This window comes from Manis pentadactyla, chromosome 1, assembly GCF_030020395.1.
Source record: "Manis pentadactyla isolate mManPen7 chromosome 1, mManPen7.hap1, whole genome shotgun sequence".
NCBI classification, from domain to species: domain Eukaryota; kingdom Metazoa; phylum Chordata; class Mammalia; order Pholidota; family Manidae; genus Manis; species Manis pentadactyla.
In genome coordinates this window covers 179,761,257-179,776,960 of record NC_080019.1, presented here as the reverse complement: position 1 = coordinate 179,776,960, position 15,704 = coordinate 179,761,257, and the positions used below count along the sequence as shown (strand labels likewise).

The 15,704-nt window shown below is 47.4% G+C and overlaps 1 protein-coding gene across 4 annotated transcripts in view; it reads left to right on the top strand.

Moving 5' to 3' along the window:
* ITGB5 (integrin subunit beta 5) overlaps positions 1-15,704 on the top strand; it is a 140,660-nt gene that overhangs the window by 99,614 nt on the left and 25,342 nt on the right. For 2 of the 4 annotated variants that reach the window (XM_036905392.2, XM_057503438.1), the window contains exons 12-15: positions 1,153-1,253; positions 4,529-4,648; positions 6,049-6,215; positions 6,840-7,554. In XM_036905392.2, the coding sequence (XP_036761287.2) occupies positions 1,153-1,253; positions 4,529-4,648; positions 6,049-6,215; positions 6,840-6,935 (484 nt within the window). In that variant the 3' untranslated portion in view covers positions 6,936-7,554. Of the gene's footprint in view, positions 1-1,152; positions 1,254-4,528; positions 4,649-6,048; positions 6,216-6,839; positions 7,555-15,704 lie in introns of those variants that run through there. The other 2 variants (XM_036905402.2, XM_036905410.2) reach the window with 2 other exon arrangements.

Sequence of the window (15,704 nt, the reverse complement as noted above, 5' to 3'; positions counted from 1 at the left end):
GCAGGGAGCCTCATGGAGTCCCTGAAAGTTCACTGTCAGCTGGGGATTTGCAGAACCCACTCGTCCCTGGGGCTGAGTTCTCCCCATCCCATGTACTCTCTCCTTGCCACTGTCCCCTCTCCTCTCTGCACAAGCTCAGGGCCCCTCTCTTCCATCCACAAGCTTTACAGACCCTCAGATCAGCTTCTCTGGCCTGTGTCTGCAGGAGTTGTCTTCTCGGTGGTGTAACTGAAGGTAAACAGAATGGAACAGGGCTCAACTATGTAAAGTATGAACTGTAATCATTAATTGAGCCTTTAATGAAGCATTTTTGTACAATATCTGATTTAAACTGTACATAGGTAGAAGGAGAAAGGGGGTCAAAGTGTCTCTTTCTGGCCCCTAACCTGTTCTCTCCAGAAGGCCCTGTTGAAATGTGGTTCTCCGGGAGGGGCACCACCCTGTAGCCCCTACTAGAGTCTAGCATAAACCAGCTAATAGGTGAGTGGACAGCAGGGCCTTGGGGACCCTACCAAGGAGGCTTCGTCTGGGAGGGAGATGCGCCTGGGAGTCTCCAGGCGGGCTTCTCAGCCTTACGTCCATTGGAATCCCTGGGAGCCCTGGCTCTGCTCCAGAGATTCGGAGTCCCTGGCTGTGGTTTTTCCTTGGAAGCCCCCCTGGAGAGTCATGTGCAGGAGGGTCAGGGATGATAATCCTGGTGACGGTCACCTGGCGGGGGTCCTAGAAAGTGGGTCAGCATGGGGGCATCGAGCCCTGGCTGTGGGGGTGTGAGGACTCTCCTCTGAGGCTGGGAACAGTTTATTTTATCACTCAGAGATTTCTTGCTTGGAGCTGACTCTGCAGTCAGGTATTTCATGCACTGGAGTGCAGACGGATTCGGCTCCTAGTATCAGAATTTGAAAGGTCTCTAAGTTGACATGTAGTCCAGAAATGCCTCTGAACTCACATGTTTCTCTAAGAACCCTCGGGTTTCCCCACATAATAGCAATAAGATGCCAAGCAAGTGTTCCCCAGGGCCAAACATCTGAAGACAGGGAGAAGCCCAGGGGCCCGGGCCCAAGGGAATGCTGGGGTCTGCACTGTTGGGAGCTCAGTCCAGTGTGTGGAAGAACCCCGTGGCATCTAACCCCCGTGTGTACTGCCGCTTTTCAGAGACTGTGTTGAGTGCCTGCTTCACTTAGGCAGCCCAGCTGACAACCAGACCTGCCAGAACGTGTGCAAGGACCAGGTGGTCACACGGGTGGACACCCTCGGTGAGTGTGCCCCAGTGGCCCTGGGCGGCCAGCCCCTGTTGGCTCATGGGAAACACCTAGAGGCTTTCTCCCTGTGGGGATGGTCTTCAGGCCTGCCTGCCAGGGAGGAGGGTAGTTTTAGTCCTTTGAATTATAAAACATGGCCTTGGCATTCTTGTCACGACTGCTGGCTCCCCAAGAAGACCTGGGGAGCAGTGCCGGCCATAGGTTCCAGGCTCTCCGGGTATGAGACCTCCTTGTTCATGTTTGAGTCCCATCCCTGGAGCCCAGCCCCTTCCCAGCCCCAGCTTCTCCCAGGCTCTCGGAGGAGTTGGTATTAGTAACTTCAGATTGTTAAGAGTTAGTAATGTTGGCTGCTCTAACAAACCCCAAACCTAAATGCCTTAACAAAATGAAGTCAGTCTGTCCCTCACTGACAGTGCAGGCGGAATGTTCCTGGTTGGCTGGGCCTGCCATGCGGCCATTCAGGAACTGAGGCCCCTTCTGTATCATGGTTTCACCCTCCTCAGATCCTCAGAATCCTTGCCATTCAGTCACAAACGGGGAAAGACAGGGTGGTGGGTCCTGTGAGAGGCTTCTGTGGGCCAGGCCTGGAGGAAGTGCACATAATTTCCACCCACAATTCATTGGCCAGAGCTCAGTTGTTTGGCCACATTTAGCGGCAAGGGTGGCTGCAAATGTAGTCAAGCTTTGTGCCCAAGAGGCAGGGAAGCCGTAGCTGATGGACAGCTGTCCAGTCCCTGCCGCATTTGGCCCCAGCCCAGTGCAGCGCTTATAATGCTGCAGCATCAGATGGAGCAGATCTCATTCAGTCTGGCTGGAACCTGGGACTGATGCGGCTCTTCTCCTGGTGGCAGGTCACCTGTTTCTGCAGCTCTCACCCACTCCTTGTTCTGTTGTCTTACCCAGTAGTTTGCATTTTAGGGCTTTTCTCTTTCTAACCACTCTAGTTTGACACCATTCATCTATCCCTCTGCCTTTACCTCTGGACTAATAGCTTCTAGTCCATTTCTGACCCACAGCCCACCAGGAGACTCAGATAGAGATGCAGAGAAGTTTGCATTTCACCATCTCTGGATGCATCCATGTCTTTTTCTAGAATAGCCATTGCTGTCCAGGCTGAGGAGTTTCTAAGGGTAAGAGAGGCAAATCACAGATCTTAGCCCTGCATGCATGTGACTGGGTGGGTGTGGAACTGGTCTGGAACATCAGTTACATCAAATTAAAGTAACCCTGCACTAGAGTCCCCATATACTACTGGTGGGGATGTAAAATGGTGCAGCCACTTTGGAAAACAGTTTGGCATTCCCCCAAAATCGAACATAAAGTTACCACATAATTCAGCACTTCCACTTCCAGGTATATACACAAGAGAATTGAAAACATATGCTCACAAAGAAACTTGTACATGAATATTCATAGCATTATTCATAATAGTGGAAAACAGAATTGGAAACAACTCAAATGTACATAAACTGGTGAATGGAAAAATAACATCCTATATCCATACAACAGACTATTATTCAGTCATTTAAAAGAGTGAAGTACTAATACATGCTGTAGCAGAGATGAATCTTGAAAGTATGCTAAGTTGAAAGAAGCCAGACAAAGACATATGATTACATTAATGTAAAATGTCCAGAGTAGACAAAAGGGTAGAGACAGAAAGTAGATTAGTGGTTCTAGGGGCTGGGGAGAAAAGGGAATTGGAACTGACTGCCAACAGGTTTCCTTTTGGGGTGAGGGGAATGTTCTGAAATTAGGTAGTGGGAATGCTTATACAATATTGTGAATATGCTAAAACCACTGAATTGTATGGGGGGAAAGACTATGTACCTTGACGGGGAGTCCACCCTTGAGCTCCCTTGTCCTAGTCTTGCCCGCTACCTGGACCCCGGCTGCTGCAGACTCCTAGCCCTACCTGCCTGTCGGGGCCCTGTTCCTGCCTCCCTGGTGCTGACAGACTGCTCTGGCTAAATCATCCCTCCTGAACATGTCAAGTCATGTATTCAGCCAACACATATTGAGCACCTACTGTGTGCCAGTGCTTGTGCTAGGCCAGGGGAGCCAGCAGGGAGCCTACTGGGTCTAGTGTCACATGCCCATTTTCCTGCCCCTGCTTCTTTCCTGCTTCTTAAGACCTGACTCACAGCAGGCTCTGCCTGCAGACCTGGAGCACCTGCCCATTCCTAGACACACAGTCAGAGAAGACAACGTACTGCCTTCTGGGCCCCATGAGCTGATGGCTTGCCTGGAGCAATTGCAGAGGAATTCTCATTCTCTGAGTTGAGTCGGTTGCTTCACAGTGAGGCTTTCTGTTTGATTTCACCATTTATCCTTTTCCTTCATTCTCAGCTTTTTTTGTACACACATATACTTAAACTCACCCAGACTGGGCTTATGGTTGGGGGTTGAGAGGAAAAGTCCAGGTCTTCATGTTTGATTTGTCTGATTTCAGGTTAAAATTTTGAGCAGCCAGGGTTAGTCACAAAGGCGAGAGCTGAAAAGCACGGTAACATGAACCAGCAGCTGCTCGGCACCCACAGGCCGTTCCGCCTGATGTCCTAGTCTCCCCTCCCTCTCCCCTGCTTCCTTGCCCTCCCAGAAATCAACCCACCTCTCTCCCAGGGAAGCCTTGGAATGCAAGTTATGCCTGGAAAGGGGACTGTGACAGCTTCATCTTGAGTTCGCAGCTGCTGGGGACAGTGGGGAGCCGAGGCAGCGTGAGGAACAGGCCAGGCCAGCTGGGGTGCAGCTCGGCCTGGCCACCAGCACCAGCTCTCTGTGTCTCAGGGTGCAGGCACCACAGCACGTGCCAGTCTCTTACCCCCTGTCCTCCTCACCCTTGGGTCTGTTTGGTTTTGCATCTGGGGAAAGAGCTGCTGACGCTGGGCTCTGCAGCCAGCTCCCAGCCAAGTGGGCTCCCAGTGCTAACTCTCACTCAGGCCACACAGGGGGTCAAGATGCTCTTTTCTTTGTCTTTAATTTCCTCTGCAGTTCCAGTTACTAACCCTGCCCCCAGCATCAATGCCTCTTCCGTTTTCCCGCCACCCCCAGCGGCCCTGCAGAGGTTTGGAGAACCTCTCTTGCATTCCTCGGGATCCTGGGCCTGCGTTCTCCATGTGAGAAGCCTGAGTCACCTTTTAAAGGCCCAGCCTCCCCTTTCAGCCACCCTGTACCCCCTTTCTTTTTGGAGGTGCTCAGCTCCTCGCCCCGTCCATCAGACATTGGGCTGCGCGGAGACACCCAGGACGTTTCTGCTTGGTTTCTTCCAGTGAAAGATGACCAGGAGGCCATGCTTTGTTTCTACAAAACCGCCAAGGATTGTGTCATGATGTTCACCTACACAGAGCTTCCCAGTGGCAGGACCAACCTGACGGTCCTCAGGGAGCCAGGTGGGTGAGGGCCAGCTCCGTCTGCTCCCCAGGGAGCCCAGTTCCTGACCCCATTCCTTAGCTCGAGGCATAGCACCCCTTCTCTCCCCGCTGCTTTTTCCGAATTCTGGAGAGAGGAGGGAGGGTTACAGTTCTTATGAAGATCAGGATCTAGGCTGCCCCTAAACAACTCCTAGAGTTCAGAGGAAAGATGGTTGTACATCTGGGGACCCACTGCGAGGGCGGAGCTCTGCAGGCATGCTGGGGCCTGGGGAATCAGAGGAGGCTAGGGCCCCGCCCCGTGGGAGCATCTCTCTGCGAAGATGGAGTGCCGTGGGGAACATGGGGAACGAGATCGCAGAACACAATTACCTGCCTGGCTAATGGCAGGAGGAGCTGTGGGTTCTGCAAGGCGTGTGCAGGGTGGGTCTGGACGGTCGGGGCTGGGCTGCTTGGCTTGCATCAGGGGGCGCTGAGTACACGCGGAGCCCTGGCCAGGCTGCTGCACCTCCCAGGAGTCGGGAAGGGCAGATGGAGCGGAGCGCCCTGTAAACATCCCTGCGTACTGCCGAGCTCAGCAACCTGGGTGCTGAGGGGGGTCAAGCTTTAATACAAACATGGACAATTCTGCCTTGTGTTTTCTGCCCAGAGACCCACGGCCTTTTGCCTTGAAGTAATTAGGGTTTCCAGTCTGACCCCTTTTATTCTTCCTTGGAAGGGGGCAGGGGAGCAGAAAAAGATTTGCTCTCTTCAATTCACAGCATCGCAAACTGTTTTTCCAAATTGAGCCAGACCACATAATGTGCCTTCCCTGGGCCAGAGGCAGAGGGAAGTATGGTACCAGGCCAGTATGCATGCCTGTAAGAATCAGGCTTTGTTTCCAAGCGCTGTCTTTGCGGTTCTTTGAAAATAAGCACATTTGCTCTCAAGGGCTGCACACTAAGGGCTTACAAATGTTGACTGGCCCCCAGCCAGCCCTTGTGGATGTGGCTTCATGAAACGTCCTGCCCTCCCAGTCTCCTTCTGAAACCATTTACATGAAGGCTGAGACACGGTCCAAATCCACAGTGGAGAAGGGGCCAGGCTGGGGCCAGGGCACTGCATGTTAGGGAGATGCTGCTGTGCTCACAGTGCGCACGCGTGTGGGAGGAAGCGGGGCGGCCACCAAGGTTCTCCGCTAGACTTTACTGTAGACTTACTGTGTGACCTTGAACAGTCACCGTCTCTCTGAATCCTTCACTTGCTGCACACCAGAGAAACCTTTCTGCCCAACCGTCTGCCAAAAGCAACATGAGGATCTAAGAGCCCAGAGGGGAGACGTTTGGGAGACAGGCATACTTCCACTTCGGGTGTGCCTGAGGTTGGGTGGGAGCCCTGCGGTGACGCGGGGCTTTGTCCCCTGTGCCTCCTGGCCCCTCTAGAGTGTGGAACCGCCCCCAATGCCATGACCATCCTCCTAGCCGTGGTTGGCAGTATCCTCCTGATTGGGATAGCGCTCCTGGCCATCTGGAAGCTGCTCGTCACCATCCATGACCGGAGAGAGTTTGCAAAGTTCCAGAGTGAGCGATCCAGGGCCCGCTATGAAATGGTAAGCCAGTGGGAAGTTGGAAGTAGGAAAAATGTCAAGCTTAGAGGTCTGGTTGGGTTCAAGCAAGCTATAAAATCCCGCCTGCCCCTTGGCATTCAAAACAAACAAACCTCAAAGATGGTGTGTGCCCAGTCCTGGATGGTGAGCAGTGCATGGCCCAGGAGCACAGAGAGCCCTGTGCAGAACTGCACACTAGACCCAGATCAGGACACTCCTGGGGCTGAGCCAGCTGGCACAGCCTTAGCAGGAAAAGCCTGGACAGTCTAGAGAGACAGCAGACCCAGTAAAGGCCCTTAGAGTATATTATAATATCTAGATGTGTAAGTCTTGTATCCCCCAGCAAACTGCATGTTCCTGAAGGACTGAGCACAGAATAAGTGCCCCCTGAATCCGCAGTTTCTGTTCCAGTTGGAAGGGACTCTGGAGACCACATGACCCAGCCCCCACTTCAGAGACAAAGGGTGAGAGCTCAGAGGAGGGGAGTTAGAGCACAGGGCCATCTCCTCCACCTGCAAGCTTGCCTGCTGCCCTCCTGGGGGACTGACCTAGCAAGGGCCTCTGACCCTGAGTGTGTGTGTTTGAGTGAATAAACACACATGTCCTCTTGCCTTGTGTGTTCTGTAGGCTTCCAACCCTCTGTACAGAAAGCCCATCTCCACACACACTGTGGATTTCTCCTTCAACAAGTTCAACAAATCCTACAATGGCACAGTGGACTGACAGCTCCTTCTCCTCAGAGGGAGGAGGGGCTAATGATAAAGTCAGAGTGACACGCTTTGGACAGCTGCTCAACTTGATCACAGCTCCCTAGATGGACAGCAGAGACCTTCCGGTGAGCCTGGGCAAGGAGCCCATTGCCTACACAGGAAGGCAGCTGGCCACACCGCCTGGCTGCTGGGCCAGGGCCACACTAGGTGGCCACCTTCCAAGCCCAGGAAAGGCTGGGGTGCTTGGCGCTCTCAGCTTGCCCACATCCAGCTTGTCTCAGTGAACTGCTGAGGGGCTGGGCTGCCTCCTCTTCCTTTGGGGTGGGCAGGGCCTCCAGTCTGGCCGGAGGAGAAGGCTCGTGGGAGTGTGAGAGTAAGACCAACAGTCTGGCTTTCCTCGTGTTGATCGTTTTCATATGAAATAAAAGGTCATGCATTTATGGTTTAGTTCTGAATCCTGAAAATTGCCCTATGTCTGTCCTTGCACATGGATTTTGGTGATGGGATCATTGAGACCCTCTTTGAAGGCACAGAGTTCGCAAATGTCAGTTTTCCTCACCTGTCTGTGTTTGTTCAGTACTTTGTAATGAAAAGGAAAGAGATTGGTATTGAAAGTAAACTTTAAACCCAAATGATTTTGTTTGCCTGACATTTCTACAACATGCGTGTTCCTTTCCAAAGTGGCCTTGAATGGTGCTCCACTGAGGGCCGAAATGCCCGTGTACCTCGCCAGGCGACCCAACGCAAGCCACTTCAGTACCTTTGGACCTTCCCAGCTTTTGTTTAAAGAAAGTGTTCTAGGCTAGAAACTGGGAAAAGCCCCTCTCTGGCCTCCCACCCCTGTCCCAAGGTGCTGAGGCTGGCAACTGTGCAGGTAAAGAAGGGTCAAGATGGGATTTCCGCACAAAATCGCCTCTTGCACATGATCATCAAGAACAGTTGCCTCTCAGTGCTTCCTGACCAGGCCCAAAGCACAGAACCCTTTGCAGCTTTTTTCCTTAGGGCCCTAAAGTCCCCTTAGTCCCATATCTGAGATGGGAGAGACCCCACTAGTTGTCTGATCTTGTCTGATCCCTATTCATAGAAGCAAAAACTGCCAGAGAGGGGCAGTGGCTTGCCTAGGCCAAACTGGTAGTAAGGCCCAGATCCCACAACCAGCCACGGAGAGCCAGCTTCCTAATATTTGCTCTTGAGTCTTTCTCACTAATCTTTTTTTTTGCTGTTGGCGTCACTTCAAGGTTTTGGTCTTTCATTACCAATTCATCTGTCTTCAGCCTTGGATCAAACTCTCCTTATTTCATTTTGGCAAACACTAAGAAAATGCCTGTGAGTAGGGCCTGTTAACCTGGGGGCAAAGATGAGTTTCCTTTGCCCTGAAACAGACCTTGTGACTTGGTGACACCGCCTTAAATCCTTTTTTTAATAAAGCCAAATATAAACAATTTATAAACCAGATAAATAGTGGCTTTTAAGATTTTCTAAACTGAGAAAAATATGATTTTGGAAGAAACTTTGGGTTTCTTTTCTGTTTAATTGTGGGTTTCCTAGAGACAAATCATTAACTTGTCCAGTCTCATTGTCTATCAGGCAGCTCCGTAAGGGCACAGAGTTCCTGAGACAAACCCTGAAGGACGACTTGTTCATGGCTTCCACCCGGGGCCCAAGTAAGGGGCATTTCGTGTGACACCAGGCTGCTGTTGCCAGAGCCAGGCTGCTCAGTGTCCTGCTGCCCCCTGCCGGGAGCCCGTGGGACGAGCTCTTTGGAGCCAGTGACTCCCCAGAGTGTGACCCAGTCCGTGACTCCCTTGTTCCTTCCCTCCGCGATGTGCTGCGCCGCCCCCCGCCCCGCCCCACTCAGTTAACACAGCTCTGGGAGCGGGAGCTAAAGGTGAGCTGCAAAGCTCCCCAACTGAGAGCAAACACTGCCCTTTTTGTCAGTGCTGGGCTGTGGAAGCACAGAGATGGAGGTGAGCCTTCTAATGAGACTGTGGCCACAGTGGCCCTGCAAGGAGCACCAGGTAGTCTGGAAAATTCTTTTCTGGTATCTGCTTAGAAAGATGATTAGTGATGCATCTGTCTGTTGGAAAAAAGGGGGGGTTGGCTGTTCATACTCAACCTATGTGAACAAAGATCTCCAAATTGTGATTATTTTAATTTCTAACTTTCTGTTACAAGAGAAATACATAGAAAGGGTGGAAAATAAAGAGATCATAAAGTAAGAGTTTTTTATAGTCATACCATGCAGAGGTAATTACTCTTGACTTTTTGTGTATGAATTCAGTATTTTTTCTTTGTATATATGTGCAATTTTGATCAAATTAGGATTCTAGCATTGTTCTTTTTAAAAGGACTGGGGATTCTCATTCCTCGTGGTTGACTAGTACTTAGTCAAACCAAAGTAACAGCCACCTCTTCTGGAGAGGAAATTGTTTCTTAGATTTGTTTAATTAGGATCAGAGCTTGAGGTTATCATGAAACTCGGGATGAATTTAAGTAAGAGCAAACAGGTGGGAAGGTCAGGGGAGGGGAGGTCTTTTTCTCTATTCAAAATCACTGTCACTGAATTGCTCCTCCCTCTCTGGAGGTCTTCCAGCCTCCAGGCTCCTGCTCACTGCTGAGAAGGGCAGCCCGGTGCCCCTGTAGGAGGGCTCTGACTGGGTGTGATGGGGCAGTGGAGAAGAGGACGGCGACAGCCGCCTGGGTGAAGCTTAGGCGGAGGTAAGTGTGGGACCTGTGTGCCCAGGACGCCTGAGGAATCCTCTGTGGTCATGTCAAGCCAGGACTGGAAATACAGGCAGGACGCGCGTGCACCCAGCTGGTTCTTTGCCCGCTTGGAAGCCTGTCTGGGAGCAGCATTCAAAAGAGCGGCCTTCAGGATGGCTGAGTGACGCATCCTGTCCCTAATGCGGGTCAGCGGGCTGAGGACGCCTAGTTAGGTCTCTCCTGCCTGGCTTCTGTCCTCCTGCAGCTCAGGGGCTCCAGACTTCTTAGCACATGGCTCCGTTCAGACCCTGGGGGGAGGTCTGAAGTGGAGGAAACCGTTGAGCTGGCAGTGATGGCAGAAGATTCGTCCTCAGTTTCCGAGGCTCCTGCTGAGCTTGCAGCTTTGGGAGGGACTTGGCTGGTGACTGCCCAGACAGCCTGATCTGACAGCTGCCTCTGGGTGATGTGTCACAGTGTGAACTTCTTCACATCCAGTTTGTTTCTTGTAGAGTTTAATGCTGGGAAGTTCAGTCATGGTGGGACCTGTGACATCTGGCCTGTTTGTGTGTCTTGGTTGTCAGGAAGCTGGGAAGAACTGAATGCAATGAAATGTAACCTCCCTGCAGTTCTTATTGGGATCCTGTCTTCTCGCCCAAGCCCAGACCCTTCCACTGACCCTCTTTAGCCTGCCTCCCCCTCCACACATACTTTCTGATCCTTCTGACAGGTGTTCTGCATAATATCTTTTTTTTTTTTTATAATTATTTTTTATTGAAGGGTAGTTGACGCACAGTATTACATTACATTAGTTTCAAGTGTACAACACAGTGGTAGAACATTTATATACATAATTCTAGGTTCCAGCTATCACCCTACCAAGCTGTTACAATATCTTGACTATATTCCTTATGCTATACATTACATCCCGGTTACTTATTTATTTTACCATTGGAAGTCTGTCCTTTTTTTTTTTTTTTTTTTTGTGAGGGCAACTCTCATATTTATTGATCAAATGGTTGTTAACGACAATAAAATTCTGTATAGGGGAGTCAATGCTCAATGCACAATCATTAATCCACCCCAAGCCTAATTTTCGTCAGTCTCCAGTCTTCTGAGGCATAACAAACAAGTTCTTACATGGAGAACAAATTCTTACATAGTGAATAAGTTACATAGTGAACAGTACAAGGGCAGTCATCACAGAAACTTTCGGTTTTGCTCATGCATTATGAACTCTAAACAGTCAGTTCAAATATGAATACTCATTTGGTTTTTATACTTGATTTATATGTGGATACCACATTTCTCTCTTTATTATTATTATTTTTAATAAAATGCTGAAGTGGTAGGTAGATACAAGATAAAGGTAGAAAACATAGTTTAGTGTTGTAAGAGAGCACATGTAGATGATCAGGTGTGTGCCTGTAGACTATGTGTTAATCCAAGCTAGACCAGGGCAATAAAACATCCACGTATGCAGAAGATTTCTCTCAGAACAGGGGGGGTGAGGTTCTAAGCCTCACCTCTGTTGATCCCCAATTTCTCACCTGATGGCCCCCCTGCGACTGTGCCTGTCTTAGGTTGTTCCTCCCTTGAGGAATCTTACCCGTCTCTGGCTAACCAGTCATCTTCCGGGGCCATACAGGGAAATGTGAAGTTGGTAAGTGAGAGGGAAGCCTTATTGTTTGAAGAGGTTAGCTTTTCACTTCTTTGCATATTTATGCCCTGTGGCTTCTATGCCCAGCATTTGTCTTGAGGTATCTTTACCACTTGGAGGAGTTATGATACTCGGTAAATTTGATATGAGGCACGAATTCTATTTAAGGGTTGTAATTAGGAAGGAAGAAGAAAAGCTATAGAAGTAGCAGGCGGAAGAAAACATGGGAAGATTGATTATTTCTTTGACATATCTTCTTGTAGAGTAACTTCAGCATATATAGGTTTTAAGCTACTACTTAAATTGCGCACACACATTAACATAATAGGAGTATAGTTACATAACCAAAGCATATCTGTAATTACCAGCCATCTGCAGTGAAACCAAGAAAACCAGTTAGGCACCTTAGGCATTTGTGAAAACTTATCTATGATATGGTGGATATTGTCCAACTGAACTTGAACAGTCTGAGAGAAATCAGACAAATTAAAACAACCCATTCCTGGGGACTGTTGACATGCCATATGTTCTTTTCACAGTAAATAGTCTGTAGTTGTAAGAGTTTGGAGCGCTACAATTTGCACTTCTCCAAATTCTTGGTTGAGTTCCAACAGTATAGATCCAGTCAAATTAGTTGTTTCACTGTATGCACAGGCCAGCTTAGATATCTCCTTCCTCATTCCCATGGCAAGTCCAGGAACGGGTGGGATGAGTGCATCTACAGCTGTAGCAGTGCGTGGATCTTTGTTGGGGTTTTTTGATGATCATCTTCTGGCATGAGTCTTCCAGAGAGTGCAGATGTTGGAAGTTCTTTTTCATATCGTATCTTAGTTCATTTTCTGGGTCGCCCAATTAGGCTTTGATCCTCTGTATAAACACAAACAGACCCTTTGCCTACACTTTTATATGCCCTTTATACCCTTGTGTAGAACAAGTTGGAGGTTACCACACAGGAACTGCCCTTTTTTTTTTTTTTTTTTTGCTTTGTTTTTGGTATCACTAATCTACACTTACATGACAAATATTATGTTTACTAGGCTCTCCCCTATACCAGGTCTCCCCTATAAACCCCTTTACAGTCACTGTCCATCAGCATAGCAAAATGTTGTAGAATCACTACTTGCCTTCCCTGTGTTGTACAGCCCTCCCTTTTCTCCTACCCCCCCATGTATGTTAATCTTAATACCCCCCTACTTCTCCCCCCCTTATCCCTCCCTACCCACCCATCCTCCCCAGTCCCTTTCCCTTTGGTACCTGTTAGTCCATTCTTGAGTTCTGTGATTCTGCTGCTGTTTTGTTCCTTCAGTTTTTCCTTTCTTCTTATATTCCACAGATAAGTGAAATCATTTGGTATTTCTCTTTCTCCGTTTGGCTTGTTTCACTGAGCATAATACCCTCCAGCTCCATCCATGTTGCTGCAAATGATTGGATTTGCCCTTTTCTTATGGCTGAGTAGTATTCCATTGTGTATATGTACCACATCTTCTTTATCCATTCATCTATTGATGGACATTTAGGTTGCTTCCAATTCTTGGCTATTGTAAATAGTGCTGCAATAAACATAGGGGTGCATCTGTCTTTCTCAAACTTGATTGCTGCGTTCTTAGGGTAAATTCCTAGGAGTGCAATCCCTGGGTCAAATGGTAAGTCTGTTTTGAGCATTTTGATGTACCTCCATACTGCTTTCCACAATGGTTGAACAAGTTTACATTCCCACCAGCAGTGTAGGAGGGTTCCCCTTTCTCCACAGCCTCGCCAACATTTGTTGTGGTTTGTCTTTTGGATGGCAGCCATCCTTACTGGTGTGAGGTGATACCTCATTTTAGTTTTAATTTGCATTTCTCTGATAATTAGCGATGTGGAGCATCTTTTCATGTGTCTGTTGGCCATCTGTATTTCTTTTTTGGAGAACTGTCTGTTCAGTTCCTCTGCCCATTTTTTAATTGGGTTATTTGTTTTTTGTTTGTTGAGGTGTGTGAGCTCCTTATATATTCTGGACGTCAAGCCTTTATCGGATGTGTCATTTTCAAATATATTCTCCCATACTGTAGGGATCCTTCTTGTTCTATTGATGGTGTCTTTTGCTGTACAGAAGCTTTTCAGCTTAATATAGTCCCACTTACTCATTTTTGCTGTTGTTTTCCTTGCCCGGGGAGATATGTTCAAGAAGAGGTCACTCATGTTTATGTCTAAGAGGTTTTCGCCTATGTTTTCTTCCAAGAGTTTAATGGTTTCATGGCTTACATTCAGGTCTTTGATCCATTTTGAGTTTACTTTTGTATATGGGGTTAGGCAATGGTCCAGTTTCATTCTCCTACATGTAGCTGTCCAGTTTTGCCAGCACCACCTGTTGAAGAGACTGTCATTTCGCCATTGTATGTCCATGGCTCCTTTACCAAATATTAATTGACCATATATGTCTGGGTTAATGTCTGGATTCTCTAGTCTGTTCCATTGGTCTGTGGCTCTGCTCTTGTGCCAGTACCAAATTGTCTTGATTACTATGGCTTTATAGTAGAGCTTGAAGTTGGGGAGTGAGATCCCCCCTACTTTATTCTTCTTGCTCAGGATTGCTTTCGCTATTCGGGGTCTTTTGTGTTTCCATATGAATTTTTGAATTATTTGTTCCAGTTCATTGAAGAATGTTGCTGGTAGTTTCATAGGGATTGCATCAAATCTGTATATTGCTTTGGGCAGGATGGCCATTTTGACGATATTAATTCTTCCTAGCCACGAGCATGGGATGAGTTTCCATCTGTTAGTGTCCCCTTTAATTTCTCTTAAGAGTGACTTGTAGTTTTCAGAGTATAAGTCTTTCACTTCTTTGGTTAGGTTTATTCCTAGGTATTTTATTTTTTTTGATGCAATTGTGAATGGAGTTGTTTTCCTGATTTCTCTTTCTGTTGGTTCATTGTTAGTATATAGGAAAGCCACAGATTTCTGTGTGTTGATTTTGTATCCTGCAACTTTGCTGTATTCTGATATCAGTTCTAGTAGTTTTGGGGTGGAGTCTTTAGGGTTTTTTATGTGCAGTATCATGTCATCTGCAAATAGTGACAGTTTAACTTCTTCTTTACCAATCTGGATTCCTTGTATTTCTTTATTTTGTCTGATTGCCGTGGCTAGGACCTCCAGTACTATGTTAAATAACAGTGGAGAGAGTGGGCATCCCTGTCTAGTTCCCGATCTCAGAGGAAATGCTTTCAGCTTCTCGCTGTTCAATATAATGTTGGCTGTGGGTTTATCATAGATGGCCTTTATTATGTTGAGGTACTTGCCCTCTATTCCCATTTTGCTGAGAGTTTTTAACATGAATGGATGTTGAACTTTGTCAAATGCTTTTTCAGCATCTATGGAGATGATCATGTGGTTTTTGTCTTTCTTTTTGTTGATGTGGTGGATGATGATGATGGACTTTCAAATGTTGTACCATCCTTGCATCCCTGGGATGAATCCCACTTGGTCATGGTGTATGATCCTTTTGATGTATTTTTGAATTCGGTTTGCTAATATTTTGTTGAGTATTTTTGCATCTACGTTCATCAGGGATATTGGTCTGTAGTTTTCTTTTTTGGTGGGGTCTTTGCCTGGTTTTGGTATTAGGGTGATGTTAGCTTCATAGAATGAGTTTGGGAGTATCCCCTCCTCCTCTATTTTTTGGAAAACTTTAAGGAGAATGGGTATTATGTCTTCCCTTTATGTCTGATAAAATTCCGAGGTAAATCCATCTGGCCCGGGGGTTTTGTTCTTTGGTAGTTTTTTGATTACCTCTTCAATTTCGTTGCTGGTAATTGGTCTGTTTAGATTTTCTGTTTGTTCCTGGGTCAATCTTGGAAGGTTATATTTTTCTAGGAAGTTGTCCATTTCTCCTAGGTTTCCCAGCTTGTTAGCATATAGGTTTTCATAGTATTCTCCAATAATTCTTTGCATTTCCGTGGGGTCCGTCGTGATTTTTCCTTTCTCGTTTCTGATACTGTTGATTTGTGTTGACTCTCTTTTCTTCTTAATAAGTCTGGCTAGAGGCTTATCTATTTTGTTTATTTTCTCGAAGAACCAGCTCTTGGTTTCATTGATTTTTGCTATTGTTTTATTCTTCTCAATTTTATTTATTTCTTCTCTGATCTTTATTATGTCCCTCCTTCTGCTGACCTTAGGCCTCATCTGTTCTTCTTTTTCCAATTTTGATAATTGTGACATTAGACCATTCATTTTGGATTGCTCTTCCTTTTTTAAATATGCTTGGATTGCTATATACTTTCCTCTTAAGACTGCTTTTGCTGTGTCCCACAGAAGTTGGGGCTTAGTGTTGTTGTTGTCATTTGTTTCCATATATTGCTGGATCTCCATTTTGATTTGGTCATTGATCCATTGATTATTTAGGAGCGTGCTGTTAAGCCTCCATGTGTTTGTGAGCCTCTTTGC